Genomic DNA, 24,982 nt, shown 5'->3' with positions numbered 1-24,982 from the left:
GAATATTCTCTGTGTGACCTGAGAAGTCGGTTCAGAAATTATCAAAATTTACTTTCAGGATTATTGTGATGGAGGGACAATTTATGATAAAATATATGATGCTAAGAAGGTAACATCTGTTTGTTAATGTGAAGTGATTTGTATTAAAAAAAAGTGTGATACAAAAATTTTATTGTCTTCTTTAGAACAAGAAATATTTTGATGAAGGTACCATCCTTAAGGTGGGTTGACTTTTATGTGTTAAATTTCTAATACAACTCACCAATTTTTCTAAATAAATAATAACTTTTAATTTTAGTGGTTTGTCCAAGTATGTATGGCTGTACAATACATCCACTCTCAAAAGATTCTTCACAGAGATATCAAAACTCAAAACGTGTTTTTAACAAAGCAAAATATTGCAAAATTGGGTAAGAAACTTTACTGGCTTTCACTCTGTGAATATGAACCACTCAACTCTTAACTGACAAGAACGTTTTCAATAAATTGTATCTAAAAAACAGTCGTTCTTGCAAAAAAAAATTGCACTATGTATCATAAATTTAGGTATATTGAGTTTTACAATGAGTTAAAAGTTCAGTGAGCTCATTTTAGAACGCTTATGAAATGCTGTGACTATTAAGTAATAAAATATGATAAATTATGTGTTATACCAAAGGTTATTTTATGAACACATTGTTTTATTTGTTTATTGGTCACATGCGATACAAGAGTGGTCTATGAATAAGGGTCTGTATGTTCATACTTCACAGCAGAAACTTTTCTTTAGGTCTGCGTATTAGTTTTTTCTAATTTTTTACACATAGTTTTTTTATTTTTGTTCTTTTTGAAAAAAAATCATAATGACACTATTTTGGACCCAAAACCCAAAATGTGGCTCAAAAATAGGGGTAGCTTTAGCTTCTCTGAGGAAATTGTTACTTTTTTCTATAAATAGTTTCAGATGTTACTACAGATTATTATCTACAAATATTATTTGGTCCCGTATGTGGGGGAAATCTGGTTGGTAGGCAACAAACCTAAAATGGCCTAAAATAGGTTTTCTTTGCATTCTTATCTGCATTCGTCACAGCTCATTTCTTGATTTTTGCACTAAGCTACTTATCAATAATGCTAGAAAGTGATGATTTTAAATTTTTAAAAAAGTCATAATGGTGGCATTAACCAAAAATAATGTTTGATACATGCGTGTGACCATTAAGATGAGAAGATGTTCTGTTTGACTGGAATCGTCTGTGTTTTCCCTTAATCAAAAGTTGTACCACGTGACGTTCTTACAGTAAGAACGGCTTTTTAGAGAAACATTTGGATAAAATTAATAGGATGTCCTATGGAAGATTGTCAGATCTTAGTCAAAGGCCTTTCAATGACCCTATGTGGTAAAATTAATATAATTGCATATGCAAGCGCCTTACTTTACTTCACTTATCATTTACAAGCTATTACTCAATTCTTTTTTTTCACACTTCTTTTTACGTATGTGGAAAATTTACCATTTAAAAATATATTCGTAACAAAGGTTAAAAAAAATCTTCCTGATGCTATTTTATTTACCTGCTTAGCTAAAAAAATATTTTTAAGTTCTTTAAGTTGATATTTTTAACTTACTCATAGTAAATTTTTCTCAAAATGGTTTTGTAATTTATCTATACTGTTATTTTCTCCATTCTGCAAATTAAACGTTTATTGGCTTTGCGTCATGCATTTGACAGGCCGCGGCTTTACATGGTGCCTTTCAAATTATTGACTTTCAGCTTTCACATTTTAATTTGTAATTGGACATATTCTCTGTGTTATTCGCACAGCTTGTTAATATAGATTAGACAGTTACAATTAATTTTACCAGATTGATTTTACTAGCAATCCTAGCTATATTAGCAGCATTTATTTATGCGACTAGACTGACTAGCTAGACTAGATTATATACATACAAATTACCTAATTTACCTAACCTTTATTAACATTTAACAAAATTTACAATAACCTTGCATTTAATTTCTGTTACTAAAATCTCTAGTATGATCATAAGACAAGCGCATAGAGCTATTCTGTTATAAAAACTGCTTATGACTTCTTAAGGCAGTTTTTATACCACAAAAATGTTTCCACATAAGTTTTGTCTTCGTAAGACCATTGTTTGTAATACCAAATCTTTCAAAAATAATGCTTTGCTTACCCAACATTTTGTAATTTCGATGGCATACAAAGTTACCCAGGACCAACATTCAGTATAAGGAAAGTTGTTTGGGCATCTTTTCATAAAGATGACACCAAATTTGGAGAATCTGTAGGCATATAGTGTACTACTAACTCATGTATGTCAATCTGCTTTTCCTGCAAAAAAATTATCTTTATAGAAGTACTGGGATTTAAATTACATATTAGAGCAAGGTGGTGCATTATTGAAATCATTAGGAAGCACCCAGAGATTGACTGTTGATGAATTACCTATCACAATCTGTATTGAAGGTGTATCAGTTAAAATTGCAGGTACATACAGACTACATACAGGTTGACTGTACTTGTAAAGAATTGGATTTGATTAAAACAAAAAGTGCCTAGATCTAAATTAAATATACATAAAAAAGAATAAGTAATTTTTTGGATATTTTTTGGACAAGTCTATGTTTGTTATAATTTGTATTTACACTCTGTTTTTAAATTTGTGTTTAGAAAAATATACCTTAGATGCTACAGAAATTGTTCAACCTGCGAAAATACATTAAAATACATTAAAAAAATATACAATACCAGAGCAAGCTGTTGCTAATAAGCTACAAATTTACTTAATGTGTCCTCATAATATGCGAAATATTGTTAAAAGTTGTTATAATGTCAAAAGGACAATTCCTAATGCTGATAAAAACGATATCACTTATGTACTTCCACAAGGAACGGAAAGTAAAGAGTTTTAAATTAAGTTAAATTTGCGTCTGCTTAAAAAATAACCCTCTGTACCATTACACAACTAATGACAGGAGGAACTTTCTATCTGAGTCAACTGTTCCACAATCAAATAATGAATTATTTAGATGAACACAGATTTAACAGCCAGGAAAGTTTACTTATCACTACTATTCCAAATGTTGAGAAATGTTGAGAAAGATCCTACAGAAGTCATCAAACGAGAAGCGAGGAACATCTTAATGGAGTTGAAGAGAAAAGAATACATCAACGATAAGCAGTATTACCGACTGAAACCTTGTGACGGACCACCACCGCGATTTTACGGACTACCAAAAATTCATAAACAGGGAAATCCAATTCGACCAATAGTCTCCTGCACTGGAACACCGTTATACAACCTATCAAAATTTGTTGCTTCTATCCTCAGCAAATTTACAGTAAGTGATTACAGCAAAAACTCAAAAGAATTTTCGGAATACATCAGAGAAATAAAGATAGCAGACAACGAATGCATGGTATCATTTGATGTCACATCACTCTACACAAGTGTTCCCATAAAAGACACCTTAAACATCATTATCGAAAACGATGTTGCATTCGGTGAAAAGACAAAGATTCCAGTTCCGGATTTTCTGCGTTTGGTCGAACTTCTTTTAACCAAAACATGGTATCTGTTTAATAAGAACTTCTACACTCAAACAGACAGAGTTGCCATGGGAGGCCTCGCATCATCAGTAGTCGCAGAAATATACATGCAAGCACACGAGACAGCAGCATTACTCACATCAGACAGACGTCCAAAGGTTTGGAAAAGATTTGTTGACGACGTATTCGCCATAATCAAACGATCTCATCTAGAAGAGTTCCATGAACACATCAACGGCCTACACCAATACTCCAATACGTCGAGTTTTAAGAAATACAAGATCAAATGCATTCTCAACTCTAAAGACACCCTAAGAAGCACTTTGTCTAAACCAAAAGACAAAATAAACATGGAAGAACAAAACAATGTTGTTTACGAAATCCCTTGTAAAGATTGTGATGCAGTGTACATAGGCGAAACAAAAAGAAAGTTTAAGCAACGAGTACAAGAACATATGTGTGCAGTGAGAAACGGAGATGTGAAGAAAAACGAAATTGCGGACCACAGCTGGAGCAGAAGTCATCAGTTTAATTGGGATGAGAAGAAAATCATTGACAGAGAATCCAGAACAACGGCCAGAAAGATTAAAGAAACCATCAACAGTGTAGAACGTAACAAACACATAAACAGCATCTCGTATCAACTTCCTGAGATTTGGTTACCAGCCCTACAGAAGAAGTAGTTACTTACATCTAGGTCCGAAAATGTTAATTACCGTAATTAAATGTAATTATCAGCTCGTTTCTGATTGGTTGATTTTTATGAATTTCGATCCTCTGCAATTATATAAATACATGCTCATCATCATTTTACTTTGCCCGATGATAGGAGAAGGATCTCCCGAAATGTCGCCTACTAAACTATCATGTTCAAGAAATGATAAACTTTCCACAGTAATACATATTTTTTCTTTGTCAGTGACACAAAATATAAAGTTGCGAAGTCAAATAAATATTTCATTACAGAAAGGATGTGGAAATCAATTAACTGCAGACATGCTTGCCTGAGGCAAAAGCATGTCAGCTTATAAATAATATTAAAGCTACATCAGCATATTGGAAAAGGTTCTTGTTTGAAGTATTGGTAAAACAACTTTGTCTACCAACTTTTTTATGACTTTAAGCTGTTCTGATCTGCATCGAGATGATTGCTAGTATTGCAGAACTTAATGGGAAAGATGTAAGTGATGATAAGATAAATAAATCGTGTGGATTATTTTGAACATTGTACATATTTAAATCCAAACTATGTTCCACTAGCTAGGCCTTTTTTAATATCTTGTGAAAGCATTCTTAAAAACTATTTTAGTCAATGGTATTCTTTACTATGCTTATAAGAGTCCAGTTACAAGCAATTTGTAGACCCACCACATATTTATTCATTTCTTTCGATATTGGATTCTTCACCTCCTAATGCATATGCATTTGTTAAATATGCTGCTTACACTGCCTGACGGCTACAAAAATCCAACTTTCTTTGATTTAGTTGCCACATTATCAAATTCATTCCCACTCTAATTCCTGTCGAAAATACACAGGTATGTAGGTATAGGTATATCCTGTAGAAATATCGTTGTTGTAGCATTTCAAAATGACATGTCTGACAAAGAAAAGTAGTGATAATGCATAAAAGGGATACTCTGTTAAGTCATGTTAAAGCGTATTGTTGATGAATTGCTTAATCCTAAACAACGCTCCCAGAAAAGTGGTGCCAGTGATAATGAAAACTCTGGAGCAAGTATCCTAGTGTGGCCAGTGCAAATGTGAGGTACTTGTTACAGACTGATAGTGAATTGTGATGTGTGTAATATTATGTGTCTGCCAGAATATTAAGTTGTATTATCTATTGTTTTGTTCATTGTAACAGGTGACACAAATGAACAACTTACAGCAAGCCATGAAATTGTCTTTAAATGTTTTGACATCACACCAGACAACAAAAAAGGAATAGCGAAAAAGATGCTTAGCAAGACCGTTTTTCAGTTAGGCCTGAGGATTTAATAATTGTATAATAAGTGCTTTGAGTTTTTATCCTAAATTGTCTTTTGTTTAGCAGTTAATGATTTTAATTAAAGGAACACATATAGAAATAGATTTCTCTTTTGTAATTATTGAAAAATTGACACCTTTTCAAGCCCGCTTTTCTGGCCCTGGTGACTGCTTCACAAATTCTTAGTTTGTGTAATTAGAGTGTAGATAAGTTCTTATTTTTTTGTTTTAATGAGTGTATTTATTTATAAGACGAGTTTTATTATACTTATTATATAAAGCACTTTCCATTTAATAACACGGTTAACTAAGATTTTTGAGACATTTATGTCAAACGTAGCTATTCTATTTTCTTTTAAATTCTTTAACTTAATTCCAACTTTGTATCTTTTTTTAAATGTTCTATCAATTTTTTATATCCTTTTTTCTGCCTTTGCTTCCCTTTCCTTCTTTTTGTCCCCATTTACTTCCTTGTTGTACTTTTAATCCTTGTTACAACTCCTTTTAACTATTAATTTTAAAATGCAGTTACTTATTTTTTGTTATTATATAGGACATTTTGTTGTTTTTATAGGAGATTTTGGCATTGCAAAAGTAATGGAAAACACTCTTGATCTTGCTCAAACTTGTATTGGCACACCTTGTTATCTTAGCCCTGAAGTTTGTCAAGATTTGCCGTATAGTTCTAAAGCTGACATATGGGTAAAACTAAATTAATCATTTGGTACATATATTTTCAGCAGAATAACTTTTCCATCCATCCATTAGAACATCTTAGAAGGGTAGTTCTTAAAGGGAACCCGAGATGTAAAATGATGTTGGACTTATATTATAGAGCTTAAAAAGTTGATTAAAAGTCTTTTTATAATTTTTTACAAAATTTAAAATGGTCTGTTTTTCCATATTTTAGGCTTTAGGCAGTTTACTTTTTGAAATTTGCTCATTATCATACCCGTTTGAAGCATCAAACCTTGTTACCCTGTACTATAAGATCGTAAAGGAAGATGTCAAGGCAAGTGAATTTATTTTTAACACCATGTTCATACCTAGCATAGATAATTTATAACGTTTCACACAAATTTTAAGGAGCTACCACCACACTACTCAAGTGACGTTCACATGTTAGCAAACAGCATGATGAAGAAAGCCCCAGAAGACAGACCCAGGTTTGCATTTAGCATAATTAGTTTTCTTTAGTGATCCATATTTTATGCGTAATTAATATTATTTAAAAATTACGTAATTGATCTCTTCCTTGAAGGTAGTGACTGCTTATATCAAGTATTCAGTTAATTGAGAAATCAAATCTTACTATTTCTGAATTTCAAGTTAAAAGTTGAAGAATAAAACTTCCAAGCTGTAATGTTGTTTTTCTGATTTTCAAATCTTCCCCTCCATGCTTCCGATCACATTCTCCATTTTGAAATATGTTTTCCATTTTACGCCATTGTTCATATTCCATCATATATGTCTCAAGGAAATAAATGTATTTATCAAAAAAACAAATGTTAGTTTTACCCCCGTCACCAAGAGGTGAGTTTCGAATGAATAATTTCTTACTTTTTTCGTCCTTTTGAAATTTGAAAAAATGAAGGGTCTTGTCCACATTGGAAAAAAATATGTAAAGCAAAAGAAAAAATACGGAATATCTGTTAATTTGGAATATATATAAGACTAACCTGTAGGTTATCTTCACAATAATTCTTTTTGTATTATAACGCAACGCTAAATTAGTGTGATTGATTCAACTCAACACTATGGAACACCACTTTAACTAAACACAACGAATTACCAATGATACTGGTTCAACACAATTAAAACCCCACCACCAAGTGATTCTTATTAGTAATCGCCTAGATGGAAGATAAAAAATCTCCCTCTATTTTCTTTCTGTTTGGCGTTCAGTTGGTTATTCGAATGTGAGAGGAATTTATGGCGACTCCTACTCGCTTAGTACAGTGGTCTTGGGGCAAAACTGGCTCTTCACCAAAACCCTCTACTGTACTAGTCTTGGTTAAGTCATCACTACATGTATCTCTCTTTCTTCGTGTGATTACTTGTGTGGAATTTAAACATAAAAGTTCTAAAAGATAAAAACTCAAAAAAACTTTAATTTTTGAACACAATATTCAAATTTTCATAACTCGACATTAAAAAGGTCACTATTATTCCTCATGACCCTTCTGTAGCACATTCATTAAGAGTGTGCTACTCGCTCCTTGTTTTGTTAACACGTCTGCTAACTGATGTTTGGTAGAAATCCACTTTAATTCAATCTCTCTCCGATTGATACTCTGTCTAAGGGAAGCCATATCAACCCTTAACTGTTTGTCTTCCAAAGACTTTGTTGGATGGGCAGCTTCGAACAATGATTTGTTATCTGTATGACATAAGATGCCTTCTAGATTAGTATTCAACACTTCATTTATCACATTCTTCACCCATATGCATGTATCAATACCATTAACAAGAGCTAGTGTCTCAGCAGCAAGAGTGCTACGCGCAACTCTCTTAGTATTTTTAGACTGCCATGTGATAGGTGCCATAAGATTCTCAACACCTTTCAGGAAAATAAAAATTTGAGAGCTGCAATCTTGAAGGTTCCCAAATGAAGCATCAGAATATAAGATCAGTTGTAATGGAAGCTTAAGCTTCCAAAATTTCAAGGAAATGTTGGGATCCAATTTCAACTTCTTTACCACATTATTGACTCTCATGACATCATTAACTACTGCACAGTTTAGTTTTGTGCTTAGCTGGCACACTTCAAAAGAAATGTCAGGCCTTGATAGCGATGACATGCAGTTTAGTTGCCGGTATATGCATCAGAAGTTTGATTGTTCTTCATGTGATAGTTGTTGATGTCTGTCTGTTGTGTTTTAAATCTTGACCAGTTTCATACCTGCCACACAGTTTTTTTGGTCATAATTAATAGAACCATTAGATTGTTGTATACTGACACCAACATATTTGAAATTGGAGTAATCTTCAGATCCAATGAGAAAAGTTTCTCTGATAGGCGAAATGACCTTCACTTGAAAATCATGGGATCCTCCTAATAGAAAATCATCAACATGTATCTCAATCAGTCCTTGGCAGCAATCATCTTGAATCCAATAAAATAATGTTTCATCAAATAAAGACATTCTCAACCCCAAACCGATTAGCTCTTCCTTCACAGGTAGATACCAAGCTCTTAAAGCATCAGCAAGGCCGTATACAACTTTATTTAGTTTCCAAAACACACCTGCTGTATTTGCTTCCTTTGGGGGCTTTATGATAACCTCTCTGTCAATCTGGTTGCCTTGAAGAAATGCGTCTTAACATCTAAGGTGTGACATTCCCATTCATAGGTTACTAACATCGTGAGTACAATGCGAAGACTTTCTTTTGAAAAAGTTGGGGAGTCCTTAGTCAGATTTTTGACCTCTTCTTCTTCGAAACCTATTATGACCAAACGAGCTTTAACTGTTTTGTATCCCTCTATATTTTTTGTTGCGACCAACCATCTTGTGGATATTGCAGATTGATCCTTATCTTCTACAGTGGAGAAAACTTTGTTGTCTTCCCAATTAGCTAATTTTTTATACTTTGCATTTAGGACCTCATCTGTAACAGTTGCTTGAGTCGATAATATTACTTCTTCAGTCTCGTTTGTCTCAACAACAGGTTGCCAGTCACCCACACATCTTTTGAAATCTAACCAATTTATTTCATCTGTGTCTTCATTTTGGACATTTAAACAGCTACCATACTGTCTGCCTTCTTCTTTTCTGCTCACTTATCCTGCTCTGCTGTGGACTAATCCCCTTGTCCATTCACTGTCGGGAGTTAGCTTGTAAATGATTTTTGTCTTCAACTTTGGTCTTCCTTGGACTGTTGACGAATTGCTAACATTTCGATTGGTTGTGATTTCATTTGTTGATATCTTGTGTGTTATTGTTTCATTCATTAAGGCACGGTCTGATGTTGTTTCTTTTGTTGTTTGTAAATTATTGTTTTCTCATTTTCTGGGTCTTCTGTATTGTTACTATCAAAATCATCTGCACCAACATATTCACCAAAAACATCATCGCGTTCAAGCAGAATGCAATTGTTCACTTGTGTAGTTGTCACTTCAGTACTCCTTTCTGTGTCTTGTAAAGGTTTTTGTGAATGCAAAACTTGGTCCAACTTCTGCAAGCGACACATGTGTACTCTAACATAACTTCCACCATGTTTTACAAGGACTTGCTTATTCTCCTGTGCAATTACAGTGCCTGGTCCATGCCATTTTTCACTGTCTTTTCTCTTATAGAAAACTCTATCTCCATTGATATATCGCTCATCATTGTAACACTGAACATTATGCCTTAATGCTCTTCGTATATGCTCAGAAGACTCTGCTGCTATAAAGGCTCTTCGTGATGCATGCATTACAGCAAGGTTATGGGCCACGGTTTTGCTTGAAACTGTGTCATTCATAGCTGGTAAATGATCAGTGAGGATGCAGGGATGGTCGTGATTTTTACCATAAACAAGTTGATTTGGTGAGAATCCCTTATAGTTTGATAAAGAATTCTTTGCACTTATATAGAATAGTGTGCGATTGTGTGTATATTTTATGTCTTCAATAATTTTTCTCAGCACTTCCTTAATCATACTATTGTGTCATTCACATAGTCTATTTAACCAAGGACTTTCAGCTGCAGTTGTTGAAAACTCTATGTTACACTGTCCACGCATTTCTTCATACACTTTTTTAACAAATTCTCCACCATTATCAGCTAGAAACTTCCTTGGTTGACCAAATCGGGCTAACCAAATTTCAAAAATAATATCTGTTATTACATCTTTGTCTTTTGTCTTTGTCAATTTTGCTGATGAAAATCTGGTAAAAACATCTATGATAATGATATTGCGAAAGTTGCACAAGATCTAGAGCCACACACTGGTTAAATTCTGATGACATTGGTAAGCCATCAATAGGTCACATTCTTGGTTTTCTCTATTTGATGCACACTTCACAAGAGTTTGATACTTCAACGATGACTTTCATAACTTCAAGGGGAACTCCAGTAAAAATCACTTTTTTCTTTTTTGTTTTATACGTACTCAGAAAAGCATAAGAAATAAAAAAAAAATTACTTCACTTGTTTTCCTTATTTAAAATTGTTGTACTAGCCTTCGCATATTCAATTTTTTTCTCATAAAAAAACAGACGGGCGAGATTTCATTTAGGACTGGACCCGATTATAAATAATGACATCACATTGTACAGAAAGTTTAAGCAAGCACAGAGAACGTCCATGTTAAGACTTATAGCTTACATTTAAATCACTTTTTGTATGTAATTTACGTTTAAATTTTCAAAAAATGGTTAGGTGCTCTGCGTTTCGATGTAGCATTCATCAGAGAAGTGTAAAAAAGTCAGTTTTCACAGAATCCTGTCTGAAAAAGAAATAACTCAGACAAAAATAGCTAGCTAAACAAAATACGTCGTGCAGGTGATCTACCAAGCGATCAAAGTTTTTATATTTGTTTGTCGCACTTCACAGATATTCCTTTTAAAAGAGATCTCCAGGAAATAAACTTCCATATTAAAATATTGCCACTTCGTAAAAATGCCATTTTAGCTAGCAAACGCGATCAAAGTTTCTCATTTCTTCTTATTTCATTATTTGTACTTATATTCACAGAACACAACCAAATAACGTTTTGAACATTTTTATATTAAATAAAAGGGCATTATACCAATTTCCAATACAAACACTGACAAAAAATTTTTTAGTTACACATGTATCTTTCGTAGTGCTCAAGTTTATATTCTTTGTTTTTCAAAAAAGAAGCTTTTTTGATGAAGGATCTGCTGAATATTTTCAGGGGATAAATGTGCCCATTTTCTTCAATCTTAAGGCTCTTAAGGCTGCTAATGCAGTTTCTAAAACAGCTTTTCAAAACAACCACGTATAAATCAGTAGCTTCTGCAACGCATTTATGACCTACCATAATCATAAGAATGATTTTTATTTATACAATATTAATACCCCCGTTTTACCAACTTATCATAACATGAACATTATTCGATCTTTCGATCACGCATTTCAATGGTCCTCCATCATGGAGAAAATTCCAACGTTACATAAAATTTGTGCGCATTTGTGTGCAAAAAAGCTTGTAATGTAAGAAAGGTTTTTTACTGAAGCAAACGATAAAGTTTTTACGAAAAGAATGTAAAAAAAAGAGATTTTAAATATATTTTTTATTTCTTTAAAAAGAAAATATTATGCTTTGAGTCAGTAAAAGGCATCAGGTCACTTTGCATCAATATTAATATCTCCCTTGTAAGACAAAAGAGGTGTAAAGTTGTATGGTAGCTTTGTAAAGTCTTTTTCATGAAGAGAATTATCCGATTCTAAGTTTTCTGAGTTATAATCTTCGTCTTTATTACAACACGTCTTATCAACGAACAATGTAAACAGTAAGTAAACAAAACTTTTAGAAGGCGTGCTGCTGAGCTCACGGACTTTCTGCACGATGTGACGTGTGCTCATTTATTCGGACCTAGCCCTCTCAACTTTACGCGACCTTGCAAATTTATTTGAAATTGAAGATGTTTACAAACCCGATTAAGGTATAAATAAAGATTTTTAACGATTGTAAAAGGTTTATTTTGACATATTTATGTATTGTCTTATCAAAATAACATTTTTTCAAATATTTTTTTTTCACTGGAGTGCCCTTTTCACTTCGGTCATTTAAGAAGGAATTAGATGCTTTGATAAGAGATTTTAATTTTTCAGCACTTGGATGGCAAAATTGACGATGAAGTTTAATAATCTTACTTTTTCTTGATTTTGAACTTGCACAAACAAAGGCAACCTGGGGTAACAAGTGGTCATGTCTCTTTCCATTCATCTCTATAATGTTGTTGTTCAAAGTTGTAAATTTTAAAGGATGGTATTCTCCAAACATTGTAACCAAATCATTGCTAAAATATAAAACTGCCTCTGCTTTTTCCATGGAAGCTTGACTCAGTAACAAAGGAATTTCGTTTGGGACAATTTTTGTCTCTAGATAAACTTCTTTTGAGACAATAATTACAGGTAAGAACACTCTTTTTATAGAACAAACTGCTTCACTATCTCCAAATTTAAATCTCATTTGCCTGGGATGCTCTTCTGGTAATCTATCAATTTCAATAAAACATTGATACCAAGTATTACCACAAACGGTCTTTGTGCAACTACAGTCTAAAACTGCACATGACAGGGTTTCACCAACCAGAGATTGCATTTCATCTTCCCTGATTTTTGCAAAAAACGTAACCTTAGAATGACTGTCATCTTTTCTAACATCCTCGGGTTCCTGGTTCTCATAAGAGTGTGGACAGTTTGAAGTCCAGTGATATATAGATTGGCAAATATTGCATCTTGATGGACTTCCAGATTGATCGGGTGGATTCATTCTTCTATTGTTGGATCTGGTTTTTCTTCCTGCATATCTCTGATTTAAGCAGCTGCAGGTCTTCCTTTTCTAAACCTTGAGCGTTGATATCCCCCTCTTTGAGTGAAGTAATTTTGCTCAATTGTATCTGCACTTGCCTGAAGAACTGGTTCTATTTTTACTTCATTATTTGTTTCTAATGAGGCCACAGTATCCCCACATATTTTCTTTAACTGCTGTACCATTGCTTCATACCGTAATTCATTTAAAGTTGCTCTTGCTAACTGTTGCTGCTCTGGTGTAAGGTTGGCACTTTGTAGAACTCTATATGCCAACACTCCATCAGGAAGCACCATATGATGTCCTTGGATCTTATGGTATAACCGTTCAAACTCTATAACTCTATGGATCATTTGGTATAACTGTTCAAACTCTATAAGATAGTCATTCATACTCATCTCAGGCGGTCGCTTAAATCTTTCAAAGGTTTCATAAGCTAGGTAAGCAGTTTGATTCTCATCTTTTAAATATTTTTTGTCCAATCTGTCAATATTAGCTTTTACTTATCTGTTCAATGTCTAATTCTAGAACTGATTCTTTAGCTTTCCCTTTTAAGCCCATGAATATAGCTGGCCCTTGTTTTTTTGCCTTTAATTCTGTCAGTGCTTGCCATATTTGCACTTCTTTTTTCCAAACTTTGTTACTCGTCTCTTTGTCTAATGATGGTGGGGGGACCCAACTTTTTGACATTTCACTTTTATTCCTCTGCTACCATTGTTAATTTGGAATACATTATGTAAGACAAACCTGTAGATTATCTTCGCAATAATTCTTTCTGTGTTATAACGCAACGCTAAATTAGTGTGATTGATTCAACTCAACACTATGGAACACCACTTTAACTAAACACAACGAATTACCAATGATACTGGTTCAACACAATTAAAAACCCACCACCAAGTGATTCTTATTAGTAATCGCCTAGATAGAAGATCAACAATATCGTGCAACCAATTACACTTTTTTAAATTTTTCATTGACAAAACGTATTTATAATGTTGTAATATTATACTAATTAGGTAAAACTGCAATATCAGCCCGAGTTTTGAATGTAAAATATGTGTTCGAAAATATTTTCGTGAAAACCGGGCCCTAAGTTTTATATCTCAATAAGATGTGCGCTAAAATCTTTGGGTTTGTGGAAGAATCTTGGCCTCGTGTGCTGCGTATTGCTGCAGTAATAAAAGTCAGTGCGAAAAAGATAGAAGTTTCTTCCGCTTTCCTAAAGATGATAAGTTACAGAAAGCATAGTTCCAAGCAATGGGCAGAGATAATACTCCGAAATATGGGAGGCTATGCTCTGACAATTCAACTGCTTTGCGTCGGCAGTACTTTTTTGTAGTGAAATTTTTCAGCTGGCAAACACTTTCGCCTTTCACCTTATATTGGGGCTAGACTTCTCATAAATTCGATGTATTGATCTCCTAAGATAATGACAAATGGCAATGAATTACAAGTCTCATTGACATGCCTTCCCGATGGTGATAGTTAATAGTTCACTGCCAACTGTCTTTGTATGTTTCAAGTTAAACTCATTAGGTCAGCATAATTGTGTTGTATATTGCTGAAGTCGCCGGTGACGTGCTTCGAAAATGCTTGTCACTGGCACAGTTTAACATGAAGCAAAACTGTACAGGAGACTCAAACGTTAGAGTCTTCGCAGAACGTCTCTCCTCAATAACCGAGGGCAGGCCCGACCCGACTTATTGCCTGCTGTGTCAAGTGGGACGATATACATTTTTTTCTATTATTAGTGCGAATCGAATGGCATCACAGTATTTCTGTAGCTTGAATGATTTTAGTTAGTGATAATGGCCTAACTTACTAAAAAACAAGTGTAATTTTTCTTTAGTCGCAATGAGTGGGAGTAGCTCAAACAATACCACAATTGCTGTTTTTTAAAAATTTTACAACAAAATTACGTCGGCAATCTTTTTGCCGATGCAATTACGCTACCTTAACATTTTACGTCAGCAATTTTGTCGGCAGTGGTGAATGCCAACGCAAATTTTAATGGCTGTGTAACTCTCACACTTTGTGCGGAAGACCGGGGTTCGATTCCCCTAAACTAATAATAACGGATAAACAATAAATAATATCTACGATATATCATTAGAGTTATTATAAATACATTTCATTAGTTGTCATCGTCCGGGACTAGGGTAATCCTAACGTATCCTATTCACAACACAAGAGGGTATGAAACGACATACACCTCTTCCGAATCATTAAAACTGGACAGGGTTTCCGAGGCACTCGCTCTAATGGGTTAATATTGAAAGTCAATAATGTTAATGTTATTGCTTTTAGTCGCCATTTTTATTGAAAAATTGTTTTAAAAAAAGTTTAAAGAATGTATCGAACAACTAGAATGCAATCTATACTTATAACACTAAGATGCGTTTATGCTTTTTCTTGTGTTAAGTCCCGAAAGTAGTATATAACAACTGACGTCAAACACATAGTTACGCATATTAAATTTTTTACCCAGTCTCTAACTGCGCAAACATTTAGAATGAACAAAGCTGTGCTTCGACATGGCCACATGAAATAAACTTTTGTTTTTGTTTGTTCTTATCAAAGATTGTTGGGGGAAAGGTAGCAGTTTTCTTTATCAGTGTACAAATATGAGTTAATACAGCCATTACAATCTTTAAGCAGTCACTACATTTAAACAAAACAATAGTTAGGTTCTGTTATTTCCCCAAGGATTTAGTCTGTCTCGGTTTAAAACTTGATAATATTAACTGGCTGAGTACTCTGTGATATGCATTTTTGAGGTGTTTAGCGTTGTAGGTTTTCAGAGAAATTGTTTATATCAGCCAGGTAAAACTCATTTCTTGTCCTGTCTAAAAACATGTAATAATGTGAAGCAGCTTTAATGTTCGTAGCTGCTACTTACTGAAAACTTGATAGTTCTCTGACGTCAATGCAGTTGTAGGTTATTAAAACTGATTGCAAATAATGTATAAAATACATGAAGCACCCAAGTTGTTATTTATGCCAATTATATATATAAAGGAAAAGCTTGTAATTTATAAAAAAATTATTTTTATTAAAAAATAAGAAGGACAGGAAAATATATAAAATAAACTTTATTTGTAGGTTTTATTCAGTAAAATTTTTTTTTTTTTATCCTTAAAAAAAATTGTTGATGTACCTGTATTTTTGGAACCCCGATAAATGAATATTAAGACAAAACCATGCTGTTTTTTTTTTGTTTTTTTAAATTGAATTGTTCAGTTATCATCGCAGTTTCAAGGTAAAAAAGTACAATGGAAAAGCACAAAAAAAAACATTTGTGCAAATTTGAAATTCAAACTTATTAGTTAGTACTTCAGTGGAGATTGAGTTGAATGAAAAATTATTTTTTCATAGTTCTGAACATGGGTACTACAGTCAAACATGTTATAACGGTCACCTGTATAAGCTGTTTTAAATGACCAAATTTAATTTATAGTCATGTTGCAACTTTTTAAAACGATCACCTGCCCAACGTAACCAGTGACTGCTATTTTTCATTCCCCAGACAAGATAATACCTGTGTTAGGCAGCGTTTACATGAAGCCCGTAGTGAGTTCAAACTGGTTTGAGATTCCACTACACCCGTAGCGAATTTCACTACGGCTTTAAATTTCGTTACGGCCCCTGGTCACATCCCTATTACCATTTACATTAATACACCCATTCTGAAAGTCAAACCAGTTTGACGTCAAACCGGCATGAGAAATAGGTTCGAGATTTCAAACCGGTCTTGAATGTTCATGTAAACAGTATGCTAGCCTTATCAAGTTTTTTTACGCATGCGTCAATTCAATTATAGACATGCGCAGATCTGAAAGCAACAAAACGGAGCGAAATAACTGTACGATCCTTTCATTTTGAAATTTGTAAACATGAGCAACAACGAACAATCAACTCTCGATGCCATAAAACGATTTAAACGTAGAAGATTAGGTTTGAGGTGAGCCTTCTCTTTTTGACAACTACAGAAATATGTCAAGCATTCTTCAGTTTTCCTTAGCTACTTACCTAAAAAACTTTCCAAACCAAAGTTTTTATTAAACTACGTAGCTAGCTAGCTAGCTAGCTAGGCATTTTCCTAATTTTCTGATTTATAGCTAGTATTATTACTTTTTTAGTAAAAAATCTGTATCTGCTACCATCAGGGAAATGTCAAGCGGTGGAAATGATGACAGCAGTGGTGATGAAGAATCACAACCTACATCGATTGTGTCAGAATTTTATAGCCGCCCTGAAAACCAGCTGAATACGATCAACGCTAGTGATATCCATGAAAATTTTTACCCTGCTGACGAATTTCCAGAAAACCCACCACCGCCGCTGCAGCAGACTGCAGCACCATCATCAGGCATCAGGGTAGGTCAAAAGAGAAAGGCAGTGAAGGAAAAAAGATGGACCTGGAACGATGAAATGGTGGAAAAACTGCTTCAGAATCTACACGAGTATAAAGGCTCGAAAAGTTACGAAGGTGTAGATTTTGAAGCAGATTTTGTAAAGATGTATATTGACCTTTGAACCGAAATGAGCAAATTATTTCGTATATCGGATTTTGGGCCAGAATCAATTCCAAGAAGAGGCGAAGACGAAAACAACACCAACTATAAGAAAAGGATAGAAAAATTAGATAAACTAAAAAAAGAAGGATACACTAGGGTCAAGAATAAGATCAGGGAGTTGAGACGTGGATATAAGCAAGCAGTAGATCGGGGTACTCGTTCCGGTTCGGGAAGACTGGTTGCTGACAATTACGAGCTGCTTCGGGAGATATGGGGTGGATGCCCATCCGTGACTGCCATACCCACAGGCAGGGTGTCACTGCAAACAATGGATCAAGATGTTGGTAATGTTAGTGAAGAGGAGGAGGAGGAGCAAGTAGAAACCGTGCCTGAGGAGTCCGTTCCTGAAGACAAGGGCAAGAGAGTAAATATGCAAAAAAAATTATCTGCGCACCAACGCGATATGATGCTGGTCGACCTAGCAAGAGAGGAACTGGAGTTAAAACGGGAGAATACAGAGTTGACACGAAGATCTCTGCAACAAACTGAGGAAGCCATCAAAGGCATGACAGAGTCCATGAACCTGATAGGGAATGGCATAAAAGATGGACTGGGTTTGTTAGCAAATGTGTTTTTACAGTCTCAAACTCAGACACAGCCTCCTATGTACCCATTTTACAACACCCAAGGTCATAGTGCTCACCCTTACCAACCACCATTTATGTCGCCACCGCAAACACCATCTAGTGACAAATAATTTGAAAGATAGTTTTTTTTTTATTTTTTAAAGAGTTTTTGTATATCTTTTATATATTTTCTCTACACCGACTTGTTTTCTTTGAAGCTACTTTTCCTGATATGACATGTTATACGTGTACATATTCTCAACTTTCTTGCCATGCACCAAAATTAATATGCGCAAATGGTATGTGTGTCAAAATTATTATGCGCGGAATTTTTATTTTTGTCTGTAAAATTTCAAATATTTTTCTTTTTTGGAAGATCCGGATCATCCCTTATGACTGCATGATTTGTGTTCGAAAAATAACAACCGAAAAGATCTCGTCCTTTGGTTCAGTATGCAGTGTTTTAACAAGTTTTTCATATTTTTGAAGCAACAAATGTTTCTCAATATGATCCGCGAAGATATGTTCACGCGAAAATTTCTCGGTAAGGTACTGTGTGAACAATTGGCTGCGCGAAAATAACTTTTAAGGAGTGTTTTTCAGAAAAAAATCAGAAACATATCAGCCTTGCCATTGTTATTATTTTTCAGTCTCATTATTGTTATAAAAGAAAAATTAGTTATTTATATACCTCAGGGGATTTGTCAATGATAAAAATGTTACTGCCTATCATAACGGTATTCCATCACCAACTCCCTGACAGGTTTTCCACGTTGGGAGTTGTATGTCTACAACCGATTGACTTGGTTGTGGTGCTCACAATCCATAAATTTATCCACGTAAGTCCAACATCATTTTATACCTTGGATTCCCTCTAAGGTGTAGCTTACGCCATTTAAAGCACATTTTAAAAACACCTGGTCAGAAAAAACATAGCATCAATATTTGTGAGTGTTTGGATACAATAAAAAATAAAACATCATTTAGTGGAGTGACTAAAATATTTATAAAAAATACAATATACAAGTTAAAAAGACAGTTTTTCACAAACATTTCTATCTATAAAAAATACAATATAATACAAGATAAAAACAAATGTTCATAGTTTAATTTTCCATTTTATTGTGCAAGTATTCCATCACAGAATCTCTGACAGCTTTTCCTCGATGTGAGTTGTACGTGTATAGCCGATAAACTTGGTTATGATGTTCACAATTTTGACATCGTTCTTCGTTCATCATTTGTACTTGGAGCAAGTCAGGATGCACATCAACCTTATTTATTTCACAATAATTGTGAAGAACAAAACAAGAGTAAATGAGATTCATTGCAAAATCCAATTCAACATCGAGACACCGATTTAAAATTCTCCATCTTGCTTTTAACCGTCCAAAGGCACATTCAATTTGATTTCTGGCACGACGTAATTGGTTATTAAAAATCAATTCTTTTGAACTGCTGCATGAATTAAATTCTTTCATAACATTAGGCAACAATGGGTATGCTGGGTCTCCAATTAGTAATGGCGGTACTGGTGTATACCCAGGCAATAATTCCTGTAAACAAGGTGGAAGACGGTTGTTCACAAACATTTTGCTAACTGAACTGTTAGCAAAAACCCTTGCATCGTGTACACTACCAGGCCACTTTACCTCCACATCGATAAAGCATCCTTTCTTGTCACAGATAGCTTGACAATTCAGTGAGTACTTCATCTTGTAGCAGAAGTATTCCTGTGCATTTTCAGTTGGCCTTTTTATGTACTTCATCTTGTAGCAGAAGTATTCCTGTGCATTTTCAGTTGGCCTTTTTATAGGAATATGAGTGCCATCAACACAACCGATGGCTTGAGGGAATCCAAACTTGCTTTCGAAGAGCGTTGCAGCATGTTTCAGTTCAGCCTCTGTACAAGGAAATTTTATTAACTCTGGACCAAGAATATCATTAATTGCCCCACACACTGATCTTAACGACTTGGAAAGAGTGGCTAATGATACACCAAATGTATTACACGTCATCCGTAAAGAGCCTTGATCCTTCAAGTAATATAGGACCATTGCTGTTCTTTTCTCAGCAGAAAGAGTGTCTATTCGAAATGAATTGTGTGCCGGTTCAACTTCTACACAGATTTTATCAACTAAATTCATAAATGTAGGGTAGTCCATTCTTAAGTTCTGACACCATTCCTGTTCCAGCAACGCTCCAGAGTATAAATTTTGCCAGCAAAGATCAGTACGTCCTGGGTTGATCCATCTTCTTCTTTTTCGTGTTTTGTTTACCCTAAATAAAAAAAAACTTCAGTCGTAAAGCCAATAATTTTTCTTTCTGGATATTAAGCTAGTAAAGCACAGGACAGGGAAGCAAAAAGCAACCTACCTATGTTTTAAATTCTGCATTTTTCTTAGTACAGCATTGTGATCTTCCACAGCATTAAACAGATGTCGTTGCTGTTTCCTACGAAGTGATAGTAGATATTCAACATTTCTCGTAAACACAGCAACCAATGAACCCAGCGAACTTAAAAAAAATGATATAAGCATAGAGAAGTTTTTCATAGCATATGTTTTGCTCGTCGCCATCTTGAAAATAATCCTAAAAATACGCACGGAAAAGACTGGAACTAGAAAAAAGATTTGACGAGTTTTATTACCTGGCCAAGCCGTACCGAAATTGTTCATGTAAACAGAAGGGCTATTTCAAACCGGGGTGAAAGTCAAACCAGTTTAAACTCATTACGGGCTCCATGTAAACGCTGCCTTAGATGACTTAATTTTCTTTCAAAAACAGGAAACAAATGTGTTAATTCGGCAAATAATTCTTTTTCTCTTTCACCTTGTTACATCGAAAAATTATCAATTTTGCATTGTTTCCTCAAAAATTTATTTTTAAAATTTTCATTGTTTCCTCAAAAATTCAATTTTTAAATTTTGCTCTGTTTCCTTAAAAAATTATTTTTTATTTTTCTCTTGTTTTCTTAAGTGCTTTTTTCAAGTTATAGTGTATCATACTATCAACAGATGATCAGCCGAAATATAAATGGTAAAATAAATTAAACAATGGAAATTAAATATTTATATGGAAGTTGCTATGCCGTTTAAGACACAATTTCAAACATCCCCCACTTCTCTAAAAATTAAAATAATACGGAGTAAAGCATTTACATTAGGTAACATAGTTTGGATAACGTTAAGATCACAGCACTTGCGTAATTTTAACTTGTACCACACTAAAAGGTAAAAATCTATCTAAAAGGCCATCTGACATTCTTACTCTGCTATAAGCTGTATGGAAATGTATATAAGAAGTTTATTAAAATAATAAAACCTTAGCTTCATAATGTACATTTTTTTTTCACTTTCAGCATTTCAAGTATTTTAAAGCTTCCATTTATCCAGCTACATATTCAACAGTTTTTAAAAGATTGTGAGAACATAAAAGAGAAGCATGCTAATAGGTTAATAGAATTTATTTCTGTCATACTTCTGGAAATATTTTTTTTTAAAAAATGCAGATTTAACTAATTCTTTTAAACTTAAATCTTAAATATATAATATGTCTTACTTTGTCCAGTTTACTGTACAGTTGAAATTGTAAACAGCTAGAATTAACTTTTCTTAGAACAACACCACGCGAACAGCAAAATAATGAAACTGAATGTGATAAAGGTAATTTTACTTCCAATATTTGTGATAACGTTGGTTTTTTATAAAAAACAGCACTTGCATCCTAATTCATTTTAAAGTCTATTCAAGTTATGAAAAATCTGACTTGGAATACTTGCCATGTGATCTCAATAAAAGATTTTTTAAAAGTATATTTTCCAATACACTTGCCAGAATTATGGAGAGTTAACTCAATTTTTAGAAGCTTCAGCTGTTCCTGTTAAAATAATGTCATCTATGGACACAGGTATTTATGCTGATGACTTTATTGAAGAGGATGAATCAGATTATTCGGACGACTTTGAAGAAGATGACAATGAGGTGGAGGAGGGAGAAAAGGATGTAAATTTAAAATGTGAGGAGGAGGAAGTATGTATCTTTTCACTTTTGATAGCTGTAATTGATTATGTATCCTAGTGGAAATCAATATAGAAAGAGTTGTGAAGCGGGGAACAGGATCCCCTAAGTTCGTAGGCGAAAACCCTTTCCAGACATAATATGGCAGATTGTGGTTACATACATTAGTTAAATTTTCTTGTGATGAACTAAAACACTCTTGTTTAATATGAAATTTTATTTTCCATTATTGAAATTGATGATGATGATGCTATGAGGATAGAACTGTATGCAATTCTTCCCTTTTTTTCTTCAAAGTTCCACTATTGTCCTTGATATAGCTACAATATAGCTATATATAGCTATAGCAACAGGTGCAAGATAATTATGTTTTTTCTAGCCCTGTCAAGGATTCGAACCTGGATCCCTCATTTGCAAAAGTGTCATAGCCATTAGACCAACAGGCACAAATGCATACATAAATTTACAGTTGCACGTTATACCCAGAAGTTTACAGTAAAGTCTAGTTTACTAAGCTTTTCAAAGATATCAAAATTCAGTTTCCTTATACGAATGTCTCAAAGCAAACCCAAGCCAATGTGGTCACAGCCAGGGAATTTAATTTAATCTGCAAGTACTCTAAAATTAACCACAACAGCAAAAACAAATCAAAATATGCATAACCAAAATGTATCCAACTTTGTACTCTGTTCACATGAAATACAGACAATATTTACCTCAAATCAATCTTTTTTCACCAAAGCGAAAAAGGTTTAATTTGAGGACATATGTCCCAGTCTGTTCCAGACGCGATATTTCATGGGTCATTAACATTATTTTGTTAGAACTTGATGTTCCAGAAAATGCTAAAAAATGTTTAACACAACAAGAATGGTACCTGGCATCAGTATACAGTTCGGGTCAAGTTCCATAAATTTTCTTGTCGGAAATGTACAAGTTTATGAGATTTCTAGATCATAAAATGTTTTTTTTTTTAAAGTTGCTCTGATTGAATGCAAAAATTGGTACATATGTTTGAAGATTCTCAGTACGTGTTGACGATTGCACGAGAACCGCTCCTCATAATTTAAAAAGCATCGTTAATAGAAAATATAGATGTTGATGTAGAAAATGTTTCCTGATATAGAAATACTTTTCGCTTCTGTAACCTTGACCTGCATTGCTATTAAAAAGCCAAAAAATCTTGATGTAAAAAAATTGATCCTGGGGTTGCTGTATTATAGCAAAAGAGCAGTCTGTTTGAGACGCATTAGTGTATGGGTCATTTTTTTTTTAATTTGACGACCAAAAACAAACCAGTAGGTAAATGTCTACTCGTCAGGTGTCAGTGATGTGACACTGATTTTGTCTAAAATTTGTAAGATCGAGCATATTTTGTGGACAGATTTAATTACCAAGCATAAGCTATGCGATATACATTTCTGATTGAAGCAGAATTATGTCACTCACTGTGCAATATGTGTATCAGCTAGCTAGCTCAAAAATTCTCAAAAAATTCTCTGATAGCAGCATAAGAGAATTTTTTAATACCTTAATATATAGGTAGTTTTATGCTAGATAATTTGGTAATTTTGGGCTTGCTAAGCAGCTACTGTTGTGCTAGCTAGCTTTAGGTGTATGAAGTTAAAGAAGGGTTCATAACATTTAAAAATAGTGATATACTGAGTACATATACTGAGTAGTGATATACTTCTTTCTTTTCAGAATAGTCTTATTCTGTTTCTAGCTAAGCTTAGCACCATCTTTGAAAAACAACAAAATCTCTGACGTTGTGCTAAAAAAACATGTACCAGAGAATGACTATATTAAATCGCTGGAAAATAATAATCCTTTAACGAAATTTTGATATTTTGGATGTATATTGGGGGACGGAAATGCTATATACTCTGCACCGTAGTTACTTTTCACTTATATTTACCTTATTTAATGAGGAAATGGGCTTTCCTCTGCTTTGCAATAATTTACCAAGAAAAAATAAAGTTGTAATTATGTACTTTACTTTAATCTTTAATCAAGTGATAGTCACATTTCTTTTTTTAACAAAGGATTTTTCCTCCGTTGTTGCGAATGCACGAGAAGAAGTAGAAAAGGAGAAGAAATGTGAAAGTAAGTGTTTTTGTAACTATACAAAATTGTCGACCTATATAAAAGAGACTTCGTTGTGCTAGTGGTTCAATGCTTTTTCAGCATCATTAGTATAAGACCAACCCTGATTGATTATAAGCCATGACTTTAGACTACAATAGTAGTGATTGGAAAGTCAATTTGTACATGCTCTGATGTGTGAGCAGTTTCAATCATTGTCATAAGTTAGATAAATTAGCAATGAAAACAAATAATTGATGATGATTTTTTTGTTCTTGTTGTAGGTGACGATGATTTCTTTGATGAACCAAATTACTCAAGTATAACAAACAGAAATCTTTTTAAGAGGTTGTTACTTGTTGTGTTTTTATTATTTTGTCAAATCAGATTAAATTCTGAAAAAATCTTTTCTATCTGAGCAGCTTATTGCTGATGACATCATTTTTTCTCTTTTAAATATTTGGCATACTATATACAAATGCTTAATATCAAGGAGGAAAACAGACCAGAGATCTGCTTTGGTTTATTTTATTAAGTACATATTCTTTCTTAGAAAGGAAAAAGGCAGTGATTTTGAATGATTATAGGCATTGTAAAGATTTGATGGGTTCTACTATCTTTAATCAAGTTGTTGACATGTGCAGACAAAGGAAGGAAGATTCCCAACTTAGGTAGGCTGCGCTCTATGTTCCAACTTGAAATAAAT

The 24,982-nt window shown here is 33.8% G+C and overlaps 3 protein-coding genes across 5 annotated transcripts in view; 2 read left to right on the top strand and 1 right to left on the bottom strand.

Moving 5' to 3' along the window:
* The window catches only part of LOC130629261 (serine/threonine-protein kinase Nek5-like), a 35,445-nt gene that overhangs the window by 9,582 nt on the left and 881 nt on the right, over positions 1–24,982 (top strand). The window contains exons 4-15 of one of the 3 annotated variants that reach the window (XM_057442403.1): positions 59–109; positions 186–221; positions 299–410; positions 6,116–6,243; positions 6,452–6,553; positions 6,628–6,707; positions 21,534–21,626; positions 21,791–21,837; positions 22,037–22,203; positions 24,237–24,297; positions 24,561–24,624; positions 24,864–24,947. In XM_057442403.1, the coding sequence (XP_057298386.1) occupies positions 59–109; positions 186–221; positions 299–410; positions 6,116–6,243; positions 6,452–6,553; positions 6,628–6,707; positions 21,534–21,626; positions 21,791–21,837; positions 22,037–22,203; positions 24,237–24,297; positions 24,561–24,624; positions 24,864–24,947 (1,025 nt within the window). Of the gene's footprint in view, positions 1–58; positions 110–185; positions 222–298; positions 411–6,115; positions 6,244–6,451; positions 6,554–6,627; positions 6,708–21,533; positions 21,627–21,790; positions 21,838–22,036; positions 22,208–24,207; positions 24,298–24,560; positions 24,625–24,863; positions 24,948–24,982 lie in introns of all 3 variants that reach the window. The other 2 variants (XM_057442402.1, XM_057442401.1) reach the window with 2 other exon arrangements.
* Positions 426–6,068, top strand: LOC130629264 (uncharacterized). The gene is made up of 2 exons (XM_057442406.1): positions 426–4,732; positions 5,039–6,068. The coding sequence occupies exon 1, from the start codon at positions 3,033–3,035 to the stop codon at positions 4,233–4,235; it is 1,203 nt and encodes a 400-aa protein (XP_057298389.1). The 5' UTR covers positions 426–3,032; the 3' UTR covers positions 4,236–4,732; positions 5,039–6,068.
* On the bottom strand, positions 19,132–20,764 carry LOC130629262 (putative nuclease HARBI1). Its single transcript, XM_057442404.1, has 2 exons — positions 20,549–20,764; positions 19,132–20,452 (listed from the first exon to the last, which is right to left on the bottom strand). Exons 1-2 carry the CDS (start codon positions 20,749–20,751, stop codon positions 19,279–19,281), a joined length of 1,377 nt encoding a protein of 458 aa, XP_057298387.1. The 5' UTR covers positions 20,752–20,764; the 3' UTR covers positions 19,132–19,278.

This window comes from Hydractinia symbiolongicarpus, chromosome 15 (genome assembly GCF_029227915.1).
Source record: "Hydractinia symbiolongicarpus strain clone_291-10 chromosome 15, HSymV2.1, whole genome shotgun sequence".
Classification (NCBI taxonomy): Eukaryota; Metazoa; Cnidaria; class Hydrozoa; order Anthoathecata; family Hydractiniidae; genus Hydractinia; species Hydractinia symbiolongicarpus.
This window is presented reverse-complemented; position numbering and strand designations above follow the sequence as displayed.

Coding starts and splice junctions, on each gene's coding strand:
- LOC130629264 (XM_057442406.1), top strand. CDS start 3,033: ATGAACACAGATTTAACAGCCAGGAAAGTTTACTTATCACTACTATTC.
- LOC130629262 (XM_057442404.1), bottom strand. CDS start 20,751: ATGGCGACGAGCAAAACATATGCTATGAAAAACTTCTCTATGCTTATA. Junction 20,453..20,548: donor ATGCAGAATTTAAAACATAG/GTAGGTTGCTTT, acceptor TTTTTTATTTAG/GGTAAACAAAACACGAAAAA.